The sequence below is a fragment of the Pangasianodon hypophthalmus genome, chromosome 4, assembly GCF_027358585.1.
Source record: "Pangasianodon hypophthalmus isolate fPanHyp1 chromosome 4, fPanHyp1.pri, whole genome shotgun sequence".
Lineage (NCBI taxonomy): Eukaryota > Metazoa > Chordata > Actinopteri > Siluriformes > Pangasiidae > Pangasianodon > Pangasianodon hypophthalmus.
The window spans coordinates 29,560,640-29,586,217 of NC_069713.1; the positions used below are offsets into that span (position 1 = coordinate 29,560,640).

At 37.0% G+C, this 25,578-nt stretch overlaps 3 protein-coding genes across 6 annotated transcripts; 1 reads left to right on the top strand and 2 right to left on the bottom strand.

Annotated features, from left to right (window-relative positions):
* Positions 1–77: 77 nt before the first annotated feature.
* Positions 78–4,697, bottom strand: LOC117597168 (stress-associated endoplasmic reticulum protein 1-like). Its single transcript, XM_034303991.2, has 3 exons — positions 4,495–4,697; positions 2,267–2,342; positions 78–819 (listed from the first exon to the last, which is right to left on the bottom strand). Exons 1-3 carry the CDS (start codon positions 4,573–4,575, stop codon positions 779–781), a joined length of 198 nt encoding a protein of 65 aa, XP_034159882.1. The 5' UTR covers positions 4,576–4,697; the 3' UTR covers positions 78–778.
* A 1,011-nt stretch (positions 4,698–5,708) lies between these two features.
* On the top strand, positions 5,709–10,694 carry selenot1a (selenoprotein T, 1a). Its single transcript, XM_026936511.3, has 6 exons — positions 5,709–5,886; positions 7,317–7,427; positions 8,127–8,253; positions 8,673–8,760; positions 9,124–9,271; positions 9,642–10,694. The coding sequence occupies exons 1-5, from the start codon at positions 5,756–5,758 to the stop codon at positions 9,246–9,248; spliced, it is 582 nt and encodes a 193-aa protein (XP_026792312.1). The 5' UTR covers positions 5,709–5,755; the 3' UTR covers positions 9,249–9,271; positions 9,642–10,694.
* A 1,694-nt stretch (positions 10,695–12,388) lies between these two features.
* Positions 12,389–25,252, bottom strand: LOC113540190 (glutamate-rich protein 6). 4 transcript variants are annotated; one of them, XM_026936494.3, is made up of 10 exons: positions 25,135–25,252; positions 20,740–20,835; positions 20,237–20,329; positions 17,122–17,273; positions 16,080–16,138; positions 15,618–15,820; positions 14,329–14,402; positions 13,967–14,119; positions 12,761–12,983; positions 12,389–12,637 (listed from the first exon to the last, which is right to left on the bottom strand). In XM_026936494.3, the coding sequence occupies exons 1-10, from the start codon at positions 25,183–25,185 to the stop codon at positions 12,389–12,391; spliced, it is 1,353 nt and encodes a 450-aa protein (XP_026792295.3). In that variant the 5' UTR covers positions 25,186–25,252. The 4 variants fall into 4 exon arrangements, with proteins under 4 accessions (XP_026792295.3, XP_026792298.3, XP_053089652.1 ...); XM_026936497.3 differs by having other exon boundaries at positions 25,089–25,238; XM_053233677.1 differs by lacking the exon at positions 25,135–25,252 and adding an exon at positions 24,924–25,058.
* Positions 25,253–25,578: the final 326 nt, after the last annotated feature.

Below are 25,578 nucleotides of genomic sequence, written 5' to 3' on the forward strand. Positions count from 1 at the left end.
GTTTTACACGTGGTGTGTGTGGGGTTTTTAAAAAACAATAAATAAATAATAAAAAAAAGGACAAACAGAAACCATGCTCTCAATGACATTTTATTTCAGTTTCACCCCATGATCTATTCAAAGCTTCCATTAAGTCTGAGACAATAAGCACAATTTCTAGGTCACTATGGGGTATGCCAAAGAGCAGTATGTGCCTGAGAACTGTAAATGAGACGAAGCCCATACGTAGCCCTAAACTCTGGCGCTAATCAGAACTGAAACACACAGAGGCAGCCATCGGAAATACTGTTAGAATCACAAAATCATAAAGGAATGAAAGAAAATTACATTAGTGGTCAAAAGAAGAGGGTTTAGCTTTCCATCTTTTGATTGGTTTCCATGCTTCCATTGGTTCCCGGCTTTTATCTCCTTCACCTTGTGCAAATTTCCCACTATTTGGTCAATTAGGTATTAAAATAAAGATATCAGGATACATCAAGCGCCTTCATTTAGAGATAAAAATTACCACATACTCCGGAGGAATGTAAGAAATTAAGACGAGTCACATCATAGCTTGCATTGAAAGAACGAAGCGTAGCGGACGGCAGTTAATTGCTCGATGAAATTTCCTCGTGGTAATAAGGCACAGGAAGAGGAATCGCATGCCGATGCACCTCTGGCAGAAGAAATCGCTTAAATTAAACCGAAGGTGCTGAGAGAAATTCCTTTATTGCGAAGGAGCAGGAAGTAGAAGGTAGGAATGGCGAGTGGTCGCTGTGCGGTGCATCCGTGCTTGCTGTTACATTCCCATTCGGATGCTCTGGATGATCTGGAATATGGCTGTGGAAGGAAAAACAGCGTGCCATTAAAAGACGGCCGAGATTTAACTTACTCCGGCAAACTGTACGCGTGAATCGGCTAAAAAACTAGCTAACCAGCAAGGGTGCATTATTTTCCTAACACAGCATGACCTGAAGTGTTTTATTCCTCTTATTCCACAACCAATTTACCAGATAAGAAAATAAAATAAAGTGTCAAACTTTTAAGTCTTAAGTGCATATCCCTACCTCACACACACACGCACACACATGGAAAAACGAATCTTTTGGACACTATATAAAAAACTCTTAGACTATACAGCTCTGTATATTTCTATACAGAAACAGATGCACTATGAAACAGTTTTTTTTGCACACTACAGCTCTGTATATGTTTTTTTATGAATATTCATATTCTACATTTCGTTCCTCTAAAGGCTGCTAAACATTTTTTTTTTTACATAATAGTCTACTAGTTTTTATTTTATATTATATTATATTCTGTTTTTATTATGTATCACTGTTGCAGTGTGGGACGTGGCACTAAGGAAAAACATTTCACTACATTACATCACATGTAGGTAATATGTATGTGACAAATAAAGAACATTGAACCTAATAAATAAATAAATAAATAAATTTAAAAAAAAAAAAGAGGAAGCCTGGATTCTTCAACCCCCTTTTTTTTTTTCCTAAGAGGAACCGAGAGAGAGTTTGGCTTTTAATTTGCTTGTTTCACGGCTCTGCTGAGATCAGATAAAAGTCCTCCAGAGCTCTAGGGCAAAAAAACCGAGGGCAGACAAACAAGTGGGGGAAGAAGAAAAAAAAAAAGAGCAGGGCAACAAAATCCTGTGCCAAAATGTCAAAAGTTTAATGCAAACACAGTCTGGAACATGAACCGGACACAAACACGCAGACAGCTACATCCCAAAGTGCAGGTATTTCATATATATATATATATATATATATATATATATATATATATATATATATATATATATATATATATATATATATATATATATATATATATATATATATATTTATACAAATATGAAGGAAACAAAAAAAAAAGGAATAATTTTTTTTCCAGTCAGAAAGAGGAGGCAGCTATTTTAGCATTTCTCCTTTCTAAACAGTATTATGAGAGCAGCTCCACCTGCTAGTGATTTTTTTTTTTTTTTTTTTTTTTTTGCATCCAGATATATCTTGCTATCAGGCCAACCTTGATCATAAAAACATCCTTATCACGGTTTTAACTCTAACACAAGGGCAAAAACTAAGAGAGGTCTGTTTTCGACATGAGAAAGTGAACATGCTGTATTTTTTTTTCCATTCGAATCGTTGTTTCTATGCCACTACATTTTTATTTTTTTTTAAACAGCCTGGAAGTCAAAGTGTGTAAGATAATGAAATTTAATGCATTACATTTCATTAACAAGAACATTTCAGAAAGAATACACACTCACCTGACCCACACACGACAAAGATAAAGAGCGCCAGGAGCCATGGTCCCACTGAGACTTTGTCATCCGTGTTATTTTTCTGCAGAAGAAGAGTTTCTTATGAAAATAAAATCACACACAGCTTTTATTTTTAGATTATCAAACCTTTATATTCTCAGTGTGTTTTTTTCTAAGCGTATATTTAGCAGAAACGCTACATTATATTCATCAGTATCTTCAGTTTATCAGTGTGTGGATGCTTTTGTTTTTGCATTGTATTTCTTTCTAAGATAAGAACAGCTCACACTAGCGATTGAATTCAAACAGAGGTTTTAAAAATAGTTTGATTGATGCGTACATTTTGTACTTTCTACAGGCGTACTGAAAAAAACATAACCGAATACAATGAATACATTTTTGAGCCTGATTTTGTTGGTAGACAGATAAAATAAAATATTATGTAGAAAAATCTGATGTTTTCCATCGATGTTTTTGGGGTACTGCAAAAAAAAAAAAAAAAAAAAAAAAAAAAAAAAGGTTACTATATCCCTGGCTTTGTATAAAACCTCTACTAATTAGCATGTCAATAAAACTCTAGCTACATTCCAAAACTGCATACTAATTATTATTCCACTAAAACTCTAACGGCATCCCAAAGCATCATACAACCAAACTAATTCTCTCAATAACCCGATGGCTCTATGTACAGAATTTCATACTAACACACTAATCAGTGCGCCACTAATACTATAGCCAGGCACCAAAACTACATACTGTCATAATAAACCCTATGTCAATAGGCTAAACATGCACAACTACATACTACCATACTAATCAGTATGCAACTAATACTAAAGGTACATACAAAAAATACATACTATCATACTAATCAGTATACTACACACTACCATATTAATCAGTATGCCACTAGTACTACATACAAAAAATACATACTACTATACTAATCAGTATGCCATTAATACTACAGCTACGTACCAAAACTACATACTATCATACTATTTAGTATACTACATACTACTATACTAATCAGTATGCCACTAATACTACATACCACAACTACACACTACCGTATTACACAGTGTCCATAAGCTATACATACAGAATTATATACTAATGTACTAATCAGTATGCCACTAATACTACAGCTACATACCAATACTACATACTATCATACTAATCAGTATACTACATACTATACTAACCAGTATGCCACTAATACTGCAGCTACGTACCAATACTACACACTACCATAATATTTAGTATACTACATACTACTATACTAATCAGTATGCCACTAATACTAAAGCTACGTACCAAAACTACACACTACCATAATATTTAGTATACTACACCCTACTATACTAGTCAGTATGCCACCAGTTCTATAGCTACGTACCAAAAATACATACTATCATACTAACCAGTATGCCACTAATACTGCAGCTACGTACCAATACTACACACTACCATAATATTTAGTATACTACATACTACTATACTAATCAGTATGCCACTAATACTAAAGCTACGTACCAAAACTACACACTACCATAATATTTAGTATACTACACCCTACTATACTAGTCAGTATGCCACCAGTTCTATAGCTACGTACCAAAAATACATACTATCATACTAATCAGTATGCTACACACTACCATAGTAATCAGTGCTACTCATACTACATACTAATCCCTATGTCAATAGGCTAAACGTGCAAAAATACATACTACTATACTAATCAGTACGCCACTAATACTATAGCTACGTCCCAAAACTACATACTATTTTGTATGCTACATACTACCATACTAATTAGTATGCGATTAATACTGTATACCACTGCAAATCTACATACTACCGTACTAATCAGTGTGTCAGTGAGCTATACGTGCACAACCGCGTACTACCATACTAATAAGTACGCCACAAATCCTCGTTTAAAACCGCTTGTGGTTGCGTACTATTCGACTTAACTACTACTTAGTGCGGTTATACGCGGCGTTAATAAAAACGCTATTATTGAATGTCTAATTTTTGAATTTGAAAGTGTAATTTTGCCGTTCTGAAAGGGAAACAAACAAAATTCAGAGAAAGTAAATAAAGTTAACGTTTTGTTTAATGTTTCACTTCACGAAATGTTGTTCCCGTTTACGTCCAGGTTTAGAAGCGAGGAAGTTAGCTTAGCCATAAATCTGACACGTTGAACATCTCCATGGCGACGCGCTTACCGTTGATTTGACGTTGCCTCGCTGCGTGATGTTTTTGCTGTGCTTCTCGTTGGCCATGCGGATTCTCTGCTTTGCCACCATCTTGGCGTAGCTGCGTTTTAAAACTCCGCTGATGTGAAACCACGCACAGGACCAGCGACAGGCTTTCGAGGTAACGAGGAAACAAAGTTGTCTCGCTTTATGGCTACGTACTCACAAACGTAACCCCGCCCACCAACCGGAAGTTTGCGTGGATTCAACCAATCAGCGTAAAAGGGCTGAATCCTAAACCGAGCCCTATTGGCTGTTTAGTGCACTACATAAAGTGCACTTATACAGGGAGGAAGGAGCCATATGGGAATTGAGCCGCTTGTACAGTTGCGTAAGTTACACTTGGGGTCAGTGGTGATTATAGAAAAAAAAAAGACATTAAAAAATGATTCATATCCTAATTCAGCTAGTATATACACAGTACAATACATATTGATCCATGAAAGATTATTCCCAGTATACTTAACATCAGAATCTTTATGTGAGAAAAAGCATAATAATACATCAGATGACTTTAAATTAAAGTTAGTATTTGATTTCTTGTAAAACACACACGCACAAACAAACACACTCACAGTTCAGTAAAATTGTACTTTGTTTAGTTTATTACCATATACTGCTCTTTATAGTTTTTTTTATATAGTTTACCTTTAAAGACATCTTTGCTTTACAGTTTATCTTAGCATGTAACTAAGATTTTTGCATATATACATTGCAGTGAGTATATATATATATATATATATATATATATGCACGAACTATATATATATATATATATATATATATATATATATATATATATATATATATATATATATATATATATATATATACTCCAAAGTTCGTTAAATATAAACAAACAAACAAACAAACAAATAATAAAAAAAAAGAAAACTATTAAAAAAAAAAGAGAAAAGTCACAAAATGGCGGACGTCCCTAGTGACCCGGATGTAAACAAATCGCGTGAAAACTATATATATATATATATTTTTTTACATATTTTTAAAATGCAGAATAAATAAAACAAATATATTGACAATATGTGAATATATATATGTGAAAAGTAGGAATTAACTGCTAACTGTAATAACGTAGCAAAACGTCACCTAGTCGATGTCAGATTATACGTCACTGGGTTGTGAGCCAATCACAGCGCGTTATTCCCGCCCTTTAAACCTGCCGGCGACTTCCGGTTTGTTCTATTAGCTGCCGCGGCTCGGAGAAGCGAAGATGCGCTGGTTTCCGCTCTCCGTGTTAATATTAATGGCCTGCTCGCTTTATCGCGCCGGTGGCCATAACAACGGAGTCAGGAAAACGAAAATGCAGTTTGCAGCCGGTCCTCTTCTTAAATTTCAAATCTGGTAAGAAAGTACAGCGTTATTTTTTTTAATAACTTAAACCTATATTTATGCTCTGATTAAAATTGCTCTAGCTAGCAGGCTAATTAACGCTAGGGTTACTATAAAATTCGTTTTATTTTAAACATATTTATTAATTAAACATATCTATGATAGAAAAAAAATGACTTCTTTCACGTTAATTCGTCCTTTGAGTGTTTATTTACATTTCGTCATGACCCTAACGACCAACGTGACTGAGTCCCAAATCGCTTTCTCCTCCCTACACAAGCGCACTACATAGGGTGCGAGTTAATGGCGTCCTTAGTGCACTATATGTCCATTGGAGAGTCATTAGGGATGCGGCCCATCTGTCAGGCCTTTACTACCTTCCCATTAAGCTGTTAATTAGATTAGGAAGATAAACAATGATTTTTTTAAAAAGATATTTAATAAGCCATATGTAATATTTGTCATACGTGGAAAATAACTTTAAAATTAGCTTAGATTTTTCATTCGACTTGTTAGTTTAACTGCACAGACATGGACTGTATCCCAAATGTCCACATATAAATGAGTGCACTAGATAAAATATTTGAGTTATACTACCAAATGTAGTGCACTATTTAGGTAGCAAAAAGACATTTAGGATTGAGCCATGGTCATCTGTTGCCCAATATAGAGGAGATTTTTTTTTTTTTTTGAGGATTAACTAATCACCTAAACCTACTATTTCCTGGGATTAAATTATTGATATGGCTTGCATTTGGCTTTTTTAAATTTTATTATTTTTATTTTTTACACATACCATTGGAGTGTGTACACAATCTGGGCTTCGATCAAATTGCACACAAGGTTGAGGTCTATAAAATATTCACAGTTTATCAACTACGGTACTAGAGTTGCTTTTGATGAGGAATAAAAGTTACTATTAACATGTGAGGCGATCACTGACATAAATATTCTTCTAAAAAGAAATATAGTGGAAAAAGCATATGAATTAATAAATAATATTCAATGGCGAATTGATAATCGTTTATTATTTGCCCTTTTGCCTGTTGTTTGGGACGTGTATATTTTTGAGCAGTGCTCGACTTGTAGTTAAATTAGAAATGACAAAAATGATCTTTTGATAAATGAGGCGGACTTAAACGCTAGCTCAAATGATGAAATGATATTGCAGAGGTTTTAAAAGAATATTTGTTACACCATGACCACCTTACATGTAAAAGGCAATTTTTCTGGTTTTCTGAAATGTTGAACATATCATTTGAATTTGTTTTAAATGCATTTGCATTTTGATCAGCTTGTTACATTGCATGTCGTTTTTTTTTTTTTTTTAACCAAATCCATTTTTATCAGTTTATTTTGCGGAGGGTTCACTCTCATATTGCTTGTCGTAGCTCTCAGATCAGTCGATGTAGTTGTTTGTGTTGTGCTCGGTTCTGTTCCAGTATCTCCTGAGGCTACAAGCGGGTGTTTGAGGAGTACACGCAGGTCTTGTCCCAGCGGTACCCAGACATCCGCATCGAGGGGGAGAACTATCTCCCGCTGCCTATTTACAGGTGAGACTTGAAAGCCTGCATTCTTTATCTGTATAAAAAATACACATATGGCCACAAGTTGCGATCTGCGGGGTCCAAGCACCTGTTGTGAATAACACACCAAATGGCCAGTACTGGTCAAGTCACACTCAAGAAATAAACATCATGTTGTTCAAGTTTCCTCACTGGATGAAAGTTGATTGACTTGTAACCGTGTCGTCATCCAAAACGCACTAACATTTTATTGAACAGATGTAGTTTACAGAATTTAAGTTCAGTCCAAAGAAACAGTTATGTGATCGGCGCCATGCTCCAACATGTTCACATTTACTTAGAATCTTATTGTTAGATTTAATGTTGTGGAGCCTCAGGGAGACAAGTTAGTTCCTGTTCTCACTTACGTTATAGCTGCGATAAACAGTCTTTCCTTCACTCGCCTCTCTCACTTTCTTTATCCTACTTTTATATGAAGTTATCTGCTACCTTGCTGTGAGTCTTGCTGACTAAGATACTGATATGTTGTACCCTTTTCTGGCGACAAGCTTCAGGATCTTGAAGGTCGCAATCTGATTGGCTTTTTTGTCTTATACTCCAAAATGACTGAAAATGTTGCTCCCTCTAAAGGGTTATAAGGAAGAGGTCACTGAATACAGAGGTTTAATGATAGGAATCAGATTTGGGGAATGTTACCGATCTGTCTTTGGTGCGTTTTATTTTCAGGCACATTGCTTCCTTTCTATCCATTTTCAAACTGTTCCTGATTGGGCTGATCGTCGTAGGCAAGGACCCGTTCACGTTTTTCGGCATGGAGCCGCCAAGACTTTGGACTTGGAGTCAAGAGAATAAGGTGAGAATCGACTCTTTATCCCTGAAGCTTTTTATTCAAGTCTTTAACATAAACATTACAAAGAATTACACAGGAATCTTTTTAAACTATAGTCACAAGCCAAGCCTTTACGTTTGTGGCAGCCTGTATCTCAGTGCTGTTAGGACGAATCTCCAAGGTGAAGTGTTTGTGTTTGTGTCTTGGACACATTGGGGGACTAATGAGCCTCCAACAACAGTTCTCTTCTGAAGGTGTTAAATCCCAGCGGTCATTTATCCACGGACTCACGGATAAATAAGCACTTAATTTAGTCTCTTGAATGCTTAAGTGTGAATCGAGACGGCTTGTTATTTAGAAATACAGCACCAGGAGGTTCAGGTGTGAAACTCTTACTAGTTTTTAGAAAGTGTAAGACCGTTCTGTCCACTTGTTTTCGGCAGATCTATGCCTGCATGATGGTGTTCTTCTTCAGCAATATGCTCGAAAATCAGTGCATGTCGACCGGGGCTTTTGAAATCACATTCAACGGTAAGATTTCTTTATTGTTCATCGTACGCAAAATGGAAGGATCAGTGATTTCAGTAGTATTCTTAGTCTTAGTTATACTAGAGTGGTGTTGAATTCTCAATGCTGATTGGTCAGAAGGCGTTGATTCGTTTCCCGTAAGACGAATCGCAGGTTTATGTTAATTCACTCCTTCTAATACGGTATCGTTTCTATAGTAACAGCTCATTCACAGATGGGAAAAAAGTCTGTCTAGTCATTGATATGGTGAAGTTTTGTGTAAGGAGAAGTTTATTTAAAGATTTACGGAAGGAGTCTCCAGTGTCAGCGCTTTGTAACACTCGGAGGTAAATCTGTGACTTTTCCCGACTGCCGCTGTGATTGTAGATGTTCCCGTGTGGTCCAAGCTGGAGTCAGGACACCTTCCCTCCATGCAGCAGCTGGTGCAGATCCTGGAGAACGAGATGAAGATGAACATGCCCATGGACAGACTTCCACAATATCACTCTTAACCCAGAGATCCAGTTCCTTCCAAGTATATACACACACTTTTTTTTTTTTAAACTGTAAAAAAAATTAAAGTTTTATTGTTTTTGTGTTCATTTAGCTGAAAACAGCACTGGATTAGTAGATGGTGCTTGGTACATATGAATGGGGGAAAAGGGTATATATTTCTGGCACAGAGGAAGTTGCAGTATGAACTCTGGAGCTTTGCACTAGTTAACAACTGTGTCTGTTTCTCTTTTACAAAGGGGAAGCATGGTTTATATCGTGCCCAAGTTCCCCTAAGCCCCTAAACGTAACGCAAATATAGAAAACGTAGCACAAATATAGATTAATTCCATAATTCTTTTTTGATTCACTTGTTCATAACTATTTCGTCTCTCTGTACTTCACCCCTCCAGGTGTACGGTGCGACTCTCCCGCGGTCGTGAGGCGACGTTTTATGAAGGTCTGCGCTGAAAGTAGTCCTGCTACTGGCGCAGGCTGGATACCCCGCCCACTGCTCGCCGCCACGCCCCTCCGGAGAGGCTCCGCCCCCACATCCTAGTCCACACACAAACCCTCCGTGGCAATTTATTACTACTGACTCCCACATGCAGTGCAATAACAGTTGACTTCAGGATTTATGCATAAGCAGTATGTTTTAATAAGAGACAATGTGCTCAAATGTGCATTTATGTAGTTCCCTTATCTTCCTGTAAACTTTATAACAACCTATGATTAAATAATATAATGTTTAAAAAAATTCTAACTTTCTTAACTTGCCCAAATCATGGTTATTTAACATTGTCAATTGTTTTACTGATCTGTTAATTTTTTTTTTTTTTATATATATATTTAGCTGAACATGTTAAGGATAATAAAACAAATCCTTAAAAAAAAAATCATGCCTCAGTGTTTTCTTTCTGAAATTGTCCAGGTTTGTTATGTGTCATGAAGTTAAGTACAGAATTTTAGCTTTAATTGGAAAGTATTTGCATATTTATCGAATAAAGCATGATAAGAAATATATTCTTAAAAAAAAAAAAAAACAGCTAAAAAAACCAAAGTACTACACACCTGGCTTCTTGTACTTAATACACATATCTGATTAGTAAAGGAATGTCAATGTGAGAGAAAAATGATGACTGCATGATTGGAGTGTCATGTAGCCATTGTAACTCTTAAAACTGTAACGTTTCCCTTATTTAACCATTAGAAAATCTCAATAATATCAGTAAACAATATCTATTTTTTTTTTTTTAACAAGGTTTCATTTGCTGAACGGCTGCATTTTGCTCTTGAGTAAGTAAAAAGAATTGAGATTTTTAGCATTTTAGCATAGTGAATACACAAAATCTGGTTAACTAACATCCAATTTTAATGGTTTTCATTTTTTAAATTAATGATTTATTTACAGTCTATAATCTTTAGGGTAAAAGGGTTGTACTTTCACAGGCAATATCACAATTTCATCAAAAACAAAGGAAAAAGCTTGAGACAATGTACTTTTCTTCTTCGTGTGATCTTCAGGAAATTCAGATGATGCAACTTCCTGTTTCATAGGGGTAAATGTGCTCAGGAAACAGGATTAACTGAATGTTGTGGGACTAAACAGTATATTTTTCAAAAACTATAATGGACAAGTTACGGAAAAGGTTGTTTGAGATGTTAAATGGATTCACACGTTAATGGAGAAGTAATATTTTTGATGTATTTCAAGGTAATTTGTAATTATTAATGGACAAAAATGCTGTAGATTTTATAGGTTTTATTAATGGTAAAAGTTATTTATCTGTAAAATGCACACAGGTTGTTGTGAAGCATGCTTTACCTGTGTTTTAAAATGTCATGTCATACATGGGTACAATATCAGTGGAAGATAAATGGCACCTAAATCATGGAATCTCCCAAAATGTTACTAAAACACTGTAGTTTTTATTTTCCCCCACGTCCACAGAAACCTCATCAGCCACCATTTCAGCCTGGATTTAATCAGATCACCTCAGATGAAACGTCTTATCTCGTCAAAGGTTCCAGGCAACCATTTATTGTGTATAAAAATTACTGTCGCAGTACAGTACTGCTGATCAAGTTGACTGAACAGATAATAAAATGAATTCTAGCAATCTAGAGAGTGGAAGTAAGTGGATATAAACATAACCCTAAATACAACTTGATACAGTGTTTACAGCTAACTATTTTTATGTTGTAATTTTATTTCCTAAACCCTGTGTTATGACAAGCAGCATCATTACAATCAGAACGTACTGTAACTATCTGAAGGTTGCTGGTGTTAAAGTTACCATTACACCACAGCACTTCTGAATTCTCCATTCTGATAGATCGTTGATTAATGTTCAATAACAGCAGCTCTGACAGTAGTGCTGGCTGGAATTAAAATAATCGCTTTATAATAATGTGTTCAATCTAATACGTTATGGTTTCTATAGTATAAATGTGTTGTTATTTAAATTATAGACTTGTAGTTGTTGATGTGGTGAAGTTTTCTCCAAGGAGTGATAGGAATCTCCAAGTTTTCCAACATCCATCAGGGACATTTCTCCTCCACACCACCAGAGAGCCCCTTCCTTCAAATTATGAGAGACTCTTCCTCGGTTATCGTACTCATATCCTGTTCACTGGCTCTATAAAGCACATGGATCATGACACACATTGCGAAGTCTTGCCAACTGAGTTCACTCAGGTAAGTCCTGATCCTTTGTGTTTTGATTGTCTTTTTTGCGTATGACCCTTGCACTGCCCTGTTTGCTTCTCTTTGGATATACTCTCTGATCTTTGAAGACCTGTTTAATTTGTATCTCTGGCATTGTATCTCTTTCCTCCGTTACAAAAAGTCTTCAGGACAGAGAAATTTGCGCTTTCCTGTTTTTCGGTAACATGACAAACATGAAGAATGACTGTTTTTAGCTGCTATAATGTAAGGAACTTGTTTCATGAACATTGACTGTGTTAACTTATAACACACCACCCCATCGTTACTTCTTTTACTATAACAGCAAGACGCAGAGTTTATTTTCATACAGCCTTACTCAGAAAACTTAACTGTGCTTAGTTTATTTGCAAGTTTGAACAGACTCGCTGATTTGCTTCTTTAGGAGTCGGGAGTCAAGTTAAAACCTGTATGTATTGATCCTGAAGTCAGAGGTCACTGGCAGTCCCGCAGGCAGTGCTGTATATAGGCCTTGTCCTTCTCCTCCATCCAAATGCTGGAGCTGAGCTTCAGAAGTCTCCGTCCCTGTGAGATGAGGACTGGGGGGAGCCTGAGAGACCGACACTTAGAGTCCGAGTGAAACGCGAGGCACCAGCGCAGGCGTTCGAGCGCCAGCCGGGCGTTGAGCTGGCTCACCTGCATCATCAGCTCCTCTTTACACAGAGACGGAGCGGGGTCGCTCGGCTGTGTACACACACACATACACACACACACACACACACACACACACACACACACACACTGCTCTGTAAACCCTGTTCCTTCAATGAGTCTTATGAAATTCGAAACGAAATAAACATACTGTACCTTTGTGCAGCTGCCGACGCTAAAGCGAGCCTGCTGTCCCGAAGCCAGGAAGGTCACGACGACAGACTCTCGTCCCCGAACTCTAACCCCGATGTTTTTATTGAGTGACAGGTGGATGGGTTTGAAGGGCGTCGGATTGTTTGCCTGGTCCGTCCATTTCCACTTGCTTCTTCTGGTCCTGTCTTCATTTAAACTCAGCCCTCCCCACACGTCCATGTGCAACCTAAGAAAATAATATTAATCAACTAATTCTGATAGCTAAATGCATTTTACATACTCTTTCATGAATTCAGTTTTTTAAAAAAAAGTTTATCACTGCCATGCAAAGATGATGATTTTTACCATTTTTCACAATTTTTGGATTTTTTCCCTCTAGAACTTCCGCAATATATACATAACATTTTTAATTTTTCAGATACATCAATCATATTTTGCGATCATGTTTTTTCATACTTGGCTCTGTGAGTAATGTTATCACATGTTGAAAAAAAATGTGAAGGTGAATTCCAACATGTTTTGCACTCAAATTACGGAAAAAAAATCAAATGTGAAAATATATGAAACTTGAAAAAAAACCACACACATGAAAATAACTGAATTATATATAAAAATTTAATGAAATTGCGCAACTAAATGAAAATAAATGAATCGTGTAAAAAAAAAAAAGTCACATGAAAATAAATGAATCATGGTTTATAAATCTGAATATCTGAAAAATTAGTAATAAAAAAGTAAGTGTGAAAAATAAATCAGGTAAAAAAAAGAATCACATTTGAAAGTAAAATAAATAAATCATATGTAAAAAAATCACAAGTGAAAAATTATGAATTATTTGTGTAAAAATCATTATTTGTGTAAAAATCCCGTGGGGAAAAAAAAGCCCTTTATGCATAAAACCGCATGTATAAATTTCACGTCTGAATAACGTGATTATTCACACGTGAAGCTCATGTGACGTTTTTCTGAGGGTCTCTTCGTTAATAACTTTACGACCTCTTTAAATTCAAGGTCAGGATCTCAGATACCTGAGACTCGCCTCTCTTTTCTGGAAAACCCTGCCCCTGTGTGTGTGTGTGTGTGTGTGTGTGTGTGTGTGTGTGTGTGTGTGTGTGTGTGTGTGGCTCATACAGCACATCATCAGCTAAAAACAATAACTACTGCACGGATCGTTTATTGACAGAGCGCTTATTGACCTCATGCCCTTACCAGGTACTCCCGTTGCTATGGTAACAAGCGGAGATGCCACCGGACTGGAAGAAGGCTCTGATTGGACAGCTTGATTTGATGTCATCAAGAATGATGCAGACTCCCTCTACGTCATCTATGAAAGCGATAATGGCCAAATTTCCTGAGGGATAGCTACATTAGCGAGGATAAGGAATGCTCAGTTTGTCTACGCAAAGATCCACGTTATTTTCAGATCCACGTTGGATTCACGTTAACAATGTTAACAATGATCTCCAAAACATATTTTTCATAAAAACAATTTAAATTCGCTAATATGATTTTTTTATACACACTGATATACATTTATTTCTATGAAATCTAATTTTTTTCTGAAAGGATACAAGACTTGGGCAGTGCCGTCTGGAAGCGCTGTGAGAAATTTATTCCCATTCGAGTAAAACTTCTGTATGTGGCCCTGAAATAAAGAAAACCATGAGTAAGAAGTAAAACATAAGAAGTTGACTTTTTTCCTATGTCCTTAAGTCTTTAAATAACAACAAATTGTACTTTTTATCCATTTATAGTTACATGTAATGTCCACGAAACAAGTCAGCGCTAGTTCTCGCTTTTGTTATTGCAACCATAAACAATTAAAGTCGTTCCTGTCATGTTACCAATAAACCGTAAAAGCGTGACGTCCTGAAGACTTTCCCGCGTCTGAGAAGTCACAAAGCGCTGACACTGGAGACTCCTTCCATAAACGTTAAATAAAAGCCTCCTCACAGCATCAACACTTCTACACATTTATTCAGAGCGTCCGCCAGTAAGCCCCTGTGTTCCCTGTGTTAGCTGTTTCTACAGAAAAGATAATGTATGAATGAGCACAACAGCTTCTGACCAATCAGATTTGAGAATTCGAGAACAGCGCTGAGGTGTAATTATTGTAATACTGTTTTTATTATTCCATCACTGACGTCTCGTCATGGCTTACGAGGCTACGATGATACTAAAAGCATAGTTGACTTATTGTTTCACTTCATTTTGCGTATCAGGCTACACATCATAAAAATTTAGGCTATTAATTAAGGACACATTATTTAGACTTTCATATGTATTGCACTTGTTCTACTAATGTCTGTCTTTTATTGCTTATATCAGATAGCAACACCCGACGCTAACGCTACAGGACTCGAGTCCAGTCTTGAGACGTTTTCTTACTGGCATACGTACTTGGACTTGTCTCGGTCTGGGGCATTGGTCTCACTACATCCAAACTTGGTCTCGTGTTGTTCATGTCGTCTTTTCTTTTCACACTTTTGACAAGAAGTAATTCCTTCTTCTACAAAACCAGCCTAAACATTTTGTAGAAGAAGGAATTACGAATTCTCCCAATTCGTTCTTTCCGATTCCCATCCACTAGTGGGGAGGGTGGGACAAGCACGTGCTTCCTCCGAGACACGTAAAGCCAACTTCCGCATCTTTTCGAACTGCTGCTCATTCAACACACAAGGAGGAAAGCGCTATCTGCCCTATTCTGCATACAGGAGCTCACAGATGCCTGTGATTGGCTAGTGTTGCTGTGATTGACACAGGAGAGAGGGTATGCCCCTCCTACTCAGGAGTTCATATTCCAATACTATCACAGATTTCCCACAACTATTTGAAGAACTGTTTTCTAATCTGTAATCACCTGATAATGGCACAGACCGAACCCAGCTGGAACGGAACCGTTAGTGCTGCAGAGCTTGGACGGGCTGGGCTTTTCCTCTTTTATGCTCTCCTCCCTCGCAGTCAAGCGCCCGTTCTCTTTCAAGCGGACAAACTCAGAAAGCCGGAACGTGATGGTGGTGAACAAACCCGAAGTCGTCACTTTGCAGCCCGGCATCTCGGTTTCTGCCAGTCAAAATCCAGATTATAAACACAGCGATGTTGCGCTTCAGTTATATTATAAGTGTCTAGGTTAGAAATGTTATACGTCAAGCATTTAATGATATATTTGTCTTTCTGAAATATAGATATCCGTTCTATTATAATAGGTTTGATATCATTAACAAATTCATTGTGTGAGTTGTTATAGAAAATGAATCAACACCTTTCGACCAATCAGATTGGAGAATTCAACAGCGCTGTGGGATACAGATCGTGTACTCACGGTTTTCTGAAGATGGCCTTTTAGCTTTTCTGAGACATTCTTCTGCAACCTGCTGCAATCTTTGAAAGCATCGGGGATTCAAAAAAAAAAAAAATAAAGACAGAAATTCAAGAAAATTCAAGAAATTTGTTGCTTCTTATGTTTATTTTTATATTAAATAAGTGAAGAGTGAGTAGTAAACATTGGCCACTATACTGTACAGTGCATACTATTCCTGATAGAAGTATGCAGCACAAAATGTAGTATGAAAGAATAACGTAAAGTAAATTATAATTATTATATAAAATTGTAGTGGCTAAAGCCAAAAATAATGTGGCAGAGAAAGTCTTTAAGGACAATGTTTAACCGCTTTAGCTTTCATTTTGGTGCCAGAGTAAAACATACATTCATTTGATAATTTCCTGTTCTGTATCAAATATTAAGTTGTTACAGCTAGTTAATAACTAAAGCGCTTTTTAAAACAATTAAGATAAGAAAATACATTTTTAAATATAAGAAATATTTATTGCTGTTTTTTTGTCAACTGTTTCTTGATAAAACTGTTAATTTACTAGTTAATTAGCTAGCAAACTAGACCGTACAGAACTTCCTGTTTACACTTTTTTTCATATGTAAAAAAAATTACACTGAAATATTATAAACATTTATGTAAGTTTTTGCTTGATTATTTCTTTTGTGAAATTGTGTTTTACTCTGTTAGCTAGTTAGTATGCTAGTTATTAGCTAGCAAGCTAGAATGTATGACTCTTCTGTGCTGAACCTTATGTTTTCATACGTAAAAGAACGCAATATTAAAAATATTGCAATATTCTAAATATTACTATGATAGTGAGCAAGCTAGTTATTAGCTAGCAAGCTAGACTGTACAGGCTGTACCACTCTGTACATAAAATGCATTGTTAAATATTCTAAACAGTTATTTCTGTTTTTTTTGTTTGTTGAAATTTTGTTACTCTACAGCACTGACTACGACGTTCCGTCTGAAAAATCCGATTCCTGGAAAAAACACTGCTCGTGTTAGTGGGATGCGGGTAATAATTACACGTCTTGAGGTCTTGCTCTGTCTCTGTGCTCCTGCACTTTCTCCACATTGGAGTCGTGTTCCTGTGAAGGTTCACCAGAGTTCTCCTGCAGCGAGCGCCACTGCTGCTCCACCTTCTTAAACAGCTCCATATACTGAGCGCAGCAGAAATCCTGCAGAATGAGCAAAGAACCGTGTTGAGTGGATGCGTGTGGAAATTTCAGCTAGGAAAAAGAGTAAAAAAAGTTTTCATTTCACAAAAAAATATTAAATTTATAAGATAAAATAATCCTTTATTCGTCCCCCAATGGGGAAAACGGCACTGTTACAGCAGCAAGGGATAGGAAACATAATACTTTTAATTATTGTTACGATCGCCAGCTGGAGTGCCTATGAACTCCACTAGAGGGCACTCCACCCTGGACTCTTGCCATTGTTGTCTGGACTCCATTTCCCATGTGTTCCTTGCCCCACATGTGATCTTGTCATGTGCTACCCTTATTTGTGTGTTATGTTCTGATTGATTCCTTGGTTTCATGTATCTTGTTCTCATTGGTTGGTTTTGTCATGTGTTCTCCTTGTCCTGTATAAAAGTTGGTCACACACGCTCCTAGTTTGCTGATTATTGTATAGGCATCCCTTGTTCCCAGTTTCTGTGTTTCCTAGTTTACCTGTGTTTTTGACCCTTGGACTGTTTTCCTTGTTTTTCATTGTTTGCTGCCTGCCCTGATCATTGCCTGTGTTTTGGATTACTCTTTTGCCTCTTCCTTGGCTTATACTGTTTGCTGGTGCTCGACCCTGCCTGTTTTGACTACGTGCGTAATAAAGCCTTGCATTTGCAAACCCAACTCTGTTGTCGACCCCTACGTTACAGAATAATCAGCCCACCCGGATCCAGCGGCTTTTTTGAGTGTTCCAGGTCAATCATGGATCCAGTCGATCAACTACTGCACCTTCGGCAAAAGAACCTATCCATTGAGGAATACGTTCATCTGTTCTATGAGTTGTCACATCAAGCACTGCTATATGATGAGTTTTTTTAAGGACTTGTTCTGTTTTGGACTCAATGAGCCAACAAAATCATTGTTACCTGGAGGGGAGTTTAACTGTAGTTTAAGAGACTTTATGGACTATGCACTGTTGTCCTGTGGCTCTCCTTTTACTGTGGGAGAGGCAGAGGACTTTGAAACCCCAAAGAATTTTTTGGGGGTGGGGCCAACAGTGGCAAGCTCCGGCGGCAGCGGAGCTTGACCCATCATGGCCAGCAGCAGGTCCTGTGATTATGGTCGCCACTCCTGTGTTTTCTGCACCTTCTTGTTCTGTGATTGCCTGCCCAGAGCCTTTTCCCAAGATGGCTGTTACACCAGAGCCTCCAGCTGTTATGGATGTCAAGCCTCAGTCTTCAGCCATCATGGATGCCACTCCAGTATTCCCGAGCATCAGGGATGTTGCGTTTGAAGACACCAAGGCATTCCAAGGGCGTTTGAGGCTGGTGTCCAGTCTGGTGGACCCACCGTTGATGTCGGTGCGTGCAGCAGGCATTCCAAGAGGTTCAGCACTGGTCGTCACAGAGACACTTCCCCTATCCTCAGTGCTCCCTGTAATGGTGGTCGCCATCCTGTGTGTTTGGGGTACACACTGCTCTGTTCTCGCTCCAGTCCTTGAGTCTACCCCCGAGTACGCTCCAGTCAGTGAATCTGTTCCTGAGCCTGCTCCAGAGCCCGCTCCAGTCCACGAGTCTGCTCCAGAGCCCGAGGTGGCAGCTCCCGCTGCAGAACCTCCCAAGTTGTCAGCGCCTGCTCCAGCTCCTCCCGAGGTGGCAGCTCCCGCTGCAGAAACTGCCTGTCCTGTCACGGCCAAGGAGGCCATCTCCAAGCTCTTCACCTGCCCTGTCCCGGCCAAGAAGGCCGTCTATGAACTCTCTGCCTGTTCCGTTACGGTCAAGGAGACCCTCTGTGAACTCTCTGACTGTCCTGTCATGGCCATGGAGGCCGTTATTAACCACTCTGTGCTCTCTGTTCCAGTCCCGCCTGATCCGCCTTGGAGGGCACCTGCCTCTTTAGCTCTACGTTGGTGGACATCTGCTCTGCTGTAGTGGTCATCTACTACGCCGTGGGGATCTTTGCTCTCCTCTGCTACGATCGCCAGCTGGAGTGCCTATGAACTCCACTAGAGGGCACTACACCCTGGACTCTTGCCATTGTCGTTTGGACTCCATTGCGTTATAAAGCCTTGCATTTGGATCCCCAACTTTTTTGTTGGCCCCTACGTTACACTTATTATAGTAATTATATACAATCTGATTATAAAAAAATAGAGAAGCTGTCAAGATATAAAGATAAACATATATTAAAAAAAAAAAAAAAAAGCTAAAAAATACATCTCAAATGCTAGCAAGTATACATGGATCATATATATATATATATGCATCCCTGTGAAATTTTCATTTTAATTATACTTGTTAGAAACATGTTTTTAAAATTTTTGTGTTTAAGAAATTAGGAATACTTTAAAGCATGCTTTGACAAAACATTTTAACAAAAATAAAATGTCTAGTATTTTATAGTGTATAGGCGCTATATTAAAAAAGTGTAAAAGTGTATAGGCGCTATATTAAAACTATTCAATTACAATAACTTTTAAGCCATTTTCCTTATATTTAGATGTTTGTAAATTTCACAAAAAAAGTCGTAAAGGCGAAAGATTTGTTCAGGATTGGCGATTAATTCTTGCTTAATTCATATTAATAACCACTGAAATGCATTAAATTCTGTATTAGTCACACTTTTTTGTAACCAGTGATAGCTATGTAGGTTCTGTCTAGAGATTTTAACCGTATTTTGGCACCATTATCTTTCCTATTGACCTCTGGGGCAGGTGTTTTGAATATCAGACAGGGATTGTGGGTTTGAAAAAGTTAAAACGCAAATTAAATTACAATTTATTTACAAATTATGGAGTTACAATTTATGCCACAGTACAAAAAGCTCATTAAAATGAACATTAATAATTAAATCGGCTCTTGATTCCCGGGTTTCAATCCAGTGTGTCCTGAATGTTCGGGTTTATTTTGAGACCATAGATAGCTTTAGGTAGCTTTATTGAGAGACACAATAGTTAACCTTTTAAAACCTACCTCTGGATCCGGGGTCTTCGAAAAATCAAGCGGAGGCTTCGCTTTCGCACCACAAAACTCACACCACACTGTATGGTCACTAGCAGACGCGGGCTGGAAGAGTTCAGATTACATACTTTTCATTAATTAGGACAATAAAATATTTTTAAAAAGCAGTGTTTTTCAATGGAGCGTAAATTGCAAATAAATCCTTTTTTAAATGACTCTTAAGTGAATCAGTTGAGTGAATCACTATTACTTTGCGGTTTTATTTTGTTGTGCTCTCGTGACTATGTTATGTGTCATTATTCTCCATTCTGATTGGTCAGAAGGTGTTGATTAATTTTCTATAACAGCAGGTTCACGTTAATTAATGCACTCGTTCTAACACTTAGTAATTTCTACAGTAACTGCTCGTTCACAGAGACTTGTACGGTGAACGCGCTACGTAATCGCTCACGTGTTGCGTTTTGTACGAGTGAGTTGTGTTAAAGTACACGGCATGTACAGAGTGAATGCGCTACCAGAAGATTGATTTTTCTCCATTCAGACTCTCTTCTGTATCTCAGGACTCCGTGGAAACCGCATTGAGGTTCTGGTAAAGCTTCCTTCATCTCCATCTGATAAACAAGACCACGAGGAACATGAGTACGTTTGGATCCATTGGCGGCTCGTCCATAGGGGCAGGTTGTGCAGTGCCCCAGCATCTACACCAGCCGTTCAACAAATATTAATATTCATTAAAAGTCTTCATTCACTCTAGTCTACATTTTAAATTCCATTGAAAAACTAATTACCTCTTTTGAGTGACCAATGTTTTTTTTTTTTGAAAATTGCTACTATCTGACAGATACAGTATGACCCCCGTATCCGCGGGGGATAGGTATCAAGCCCCCCAGTAGATACCAGAAACCACGTAGAGTAGTGAAGTCTATATAACGTACATACCTGTGATAAAGTTTACTTGCTAAATTATGCACAATAATATATTAACAACAATAACTAATAATTAAATAGAACAATTATAATAATAAAAGTAATGTGAATGTGCTCTCTCTCTCTCTCTTTCTCTCTATAATATTTATTGTACTGTACTCACCCTTCTTCGCGCTTCTTCACTTAAAGGAAGCACTTTACGACTTCTCTTTGGCACTTCTGATTTGCCAGCATCACTACTCTTGCGCTTTGGGGCCATTATTAAGCAAAATAAGGGTAATTTGAACACAAGCACTACGATACTGACACTGAGAGTTGATCTGATAATCAAGATGGCTACTAAGTGACTGACGGCTGGGTAACGTATACAGCGTGGATACACTGGACAAAGGGATGATTAACATCCCAGGAGGGAAAACATGAGATTTCATCATGTTACTCAGAATGGCGCGCAATTTAAATTATGAATCTTTGCTCTATTTCTGGAATTTTCTATTTAATTTTTCAGACCGCAGTCAACCAAACTGAAACATCGGACACGGGGATTTTATAAGCCAGAGTTCCATTGATCTGCTCACCTAGGTGTTGCACAATCTCAGGGCAGCATGCACACTGCCCCATTTAGGTCCATAGAGTTATTATTGCACCTAGTGGTCAAAATGGGAACTGCAACAAGCGCTAATAGAAACCCATTGGGGCAGGAATCACGCTGCTCCATTCTCACGCTATGAACATTTTCAGTGGAAGAGGATCAGCGGACAGTTAATGACAGGGTTGCCAGGGTTGTGTTTTTTAAATTTTAAAAAAAATATGCTATCTCAAATGCTAGCCAGTATACATGGATCATACGTTAAATAAAAATATAATATTCTAATATAGTATTCTTTTTATAAATACATCCCTGTGAAATAGTTTACATTTTCATTTGAATTAATTCATTACACTTATTAGAAACATGTTTTTAAATTCTGGTATTTAAGAAATTAGGATAGGAATGTTTTTAAGCACACTTTAACAAAGAACGTTTTAACAAAAACAAAACGTGTAGTATTTTATATAAATTATAAAATATTTTTAAAGTGTAGGTCATATATTAAAACTATTAATGCCAGAGTTGTGTTTTTTTAATGCCAAAATCGGATCGCTTAAAAATACTCTGTGTCTGTCAACGATCTTGTTTTATAGCAAATAATCTAAATTAAATCTAATTCATTTCCGCAAACAAAGGCAAAGAGTAAGTGCAGATAGTATGAAGGTATGGTATCGACTCTCAACTGCCTATTGCAGGTTTACTTCAAGTGAATAGTTTTACTTTAATCTATTGTTTCTTCATAAATAAAAATCTTTCTTAAAAGTGCTTTTTCCCTTTAGTTTCAAAATTATTGGCACCCCAATTAATACTTAGAGAAACTTAGAGAGAGAAACGAACCCGAGCATCTTCTTTTAATATCTAACAAGTTTGGAGATGTAGAGGATCTTGGACAGCTTTTTTTTTTTTTTTCTGGACCTGTGCCCTGCTTAAAGCAAAGCAGGCAGTTTTATCATTTAAAATCATCTCGCCATTAGCTTTTCAAATTCTTAAAGTGTATTTCTCTGTTATGTAAGCAAACCTTTTTTGATTATTAAAACAAAATAGACAACAAAGATGGAATATTTAAAATGTTCATATAAGAAATAGGTCTTTGAAAATGGCCTGTTTGATGAAAACCGTAATTTGTGATGGTCCATTGTCATGTAAAAATGACATTTTAATCTAGTTAGAACTATAAAACATCAGTCCATTTTATATATATATATATATATATATATATATATATATATATATATATATATATATATATATATATACACACACCCACACACACCCACACACACAAACACTATATCATATATATATATATACATATTTGATGGTTTGTAATGGTATATATATATATATATATATATATATAGATAGATAGATAGATAGATAGATAGATACACACATGTGTATATAACTCCTTCATATTGTTTTTGAATTGTCCTCTTTAGCTTGTGTTATGATGCTAATTAAAATTTTCAGCTAGGTGAAAGATAGCAGCAGGCAAATTTACCTTTATGTGTTGTGTTTGCTGTGAACTCCATTTCTGTACAATCTGTAAACACTTTCCTCTTTAACATCCCCCCCAAAAATTCCTCTTTCTCTCTCTCTCTCTCTCTCTCTCTCTCTCTCTCTTTCCTCCTGCGCTCTCAACAGCCTCAGGTTGTTTACGTTGCCATGGCAACGCCGCTGTCGCTCGTGCTCGGTTTGCCACGCCCACTCATCTCCTGAATCACAGGCGAGCTAGCACGTGCTCTCTCCAAAGAGATGAGTTAAAAACAGCAGGACGGGTGTTAACCCTTTAATGCACGTGTGGAGCTGTCATTCATTTACTTGTGGCATGTTTAACTCAGGCATTGGTCATCCCTGCTAAAAAAAAAAAAAAAAAATCATAGAAATTCTAATGGTTTCCACTACAAATACCATTACAAACCATCAACTAACCATTAAAACCATTACCGTTACTGGTCCTTAATGGTATCCACTAGACATAACATACCACCAGTAGAAAGCAACAGATTACCAGTAGAGACCCACAGGGACCATTAGAGTTTCCATTAAAACCAATACAATTCCCATTATAACCATTAAAACCATTACAAACTCTATGAGGGTTTCTATTGTTTTTTTTTTCCAGCAGGGATGTTTCTTAATAATAATTAAATGAAATTAAACTCCAAGTCTCCGTTATACTAGGCCTCACTATTCCTCAGGCTGAATTAAAATCTAAACACATTTAGCCTTAAGGATTGTCTTTTTTACATTATATTTCTATTTATAATCTAAATTTTATTTTAAGGATTGCATGCTTAGAGAGAGTAAGTTATACTGGTGTGTACTTTCTTTCTAATGTAATACAGTGTAAATGTAAATATTAGATTAATATAAATATATAAATAAATAGATATCTGCCATGCAATTGTGTTGAGTGTACACCTGAAACCAGATGTACCTCTAATTTATTATGGATTTACAAATAAAATGACATGAAATGTGGGTTATATCCTGGAGCGAACAATAAAATAGTATAAATAAGAAAGTAGGTGAGTAAGTTAGAAGTTTTTTTCATGACCCTATTGATCTCCAGACCTGATTTGAATGACATCAGTAAGATTTAGTACATGATTTATGACAGATATTATAACTAAGGGGATCCAAAAGCTGTTCGGAGGATATTAAAACCGGTGGGAGGCAGTTACAGAAAGAAGGGAGGTCATACAAGTTATCAGAGAATATGAATATGAATCTAATATTCAGAAAAGGGGCACAAACTTTTGAACTGCCATCATTTTTATTCTATCACTATTAATATTTTAACATGCACCATTTTACTATTTCGGTTATTTATTGCTATTTATGTTAATCAGTGAAATGCATTTCTTTGTCTTCTCTACTTTCCTCTAAGGGTGTGCAAACTTTTGCATCAAAATAGTTTTTATTTAGGTATAATTGATCAATTGTCGTTAAGAACACATATCTTGAACTCTGTTTGCAATATCTGTAAATTTATACAGTGATTTTTAAGTACTCCCATTGTATTTCATTATGGTTATTTTAGTGTACTACAGAAAGAAAGAAAGAAAGAAAGAAATAAAGAAAAAAAGAAAACTAGGAGATTTTTTACAAAATGGTCACATGACTCTAAACCTCTGTCTTTATATTTTAAGATTAAAATTGAGATCTTCTACTCACGAATGAACTTGGATGTTCTTCCACTTGAGAGGCTTGCACTGTCCATCCACACACAAACACACACACACACACACACACACACACGCACACACACACAGAGAGAGAGAGAGAGAGAGAGAGAGAGAGAGAGGAGAAACCCGATCCTGGGTCTTGTGAAGGTCTGACCTGAATCAGAAGTCAGAAGTCAGGTGAAGATGGACAGATCACTCACTTCACTCTCCATCATGGCCGCATGCAGTGGCTGTGTGTTGATCGTATCCATGGATATTGAAATGCTGACATGGCCGTGTTTGTGTGTAATATCAGCGTCCGCAGGAGTCCTGGCAGCCGGCCACATCAAAGGAGCAAAGTACAAAAAGAGACGCACGGCATTGTGGGAATATTTTACAGGTGAAGCCTGAAAACACACGGGGTCATAATCTATCTATCTATCTGTCGTTATTTTATTTACTTACACAGATTAAATGTGATTAAAAGCTAAGCCTGATTTAAAAAAAAAAAAACACACAGAAAAGGAGGCAGAAAGAAAGAAAGAAAGAAGTCAGGAAGGAAGAAAAAGACATTGAAAAGAAGGAAGTTAAAAGGACAACGAAAAAAGAAGGATGAAGAAGGAAGGATGAAACAGGGTGAGAAAGAAAAAAGAAGCAAAAGGAAT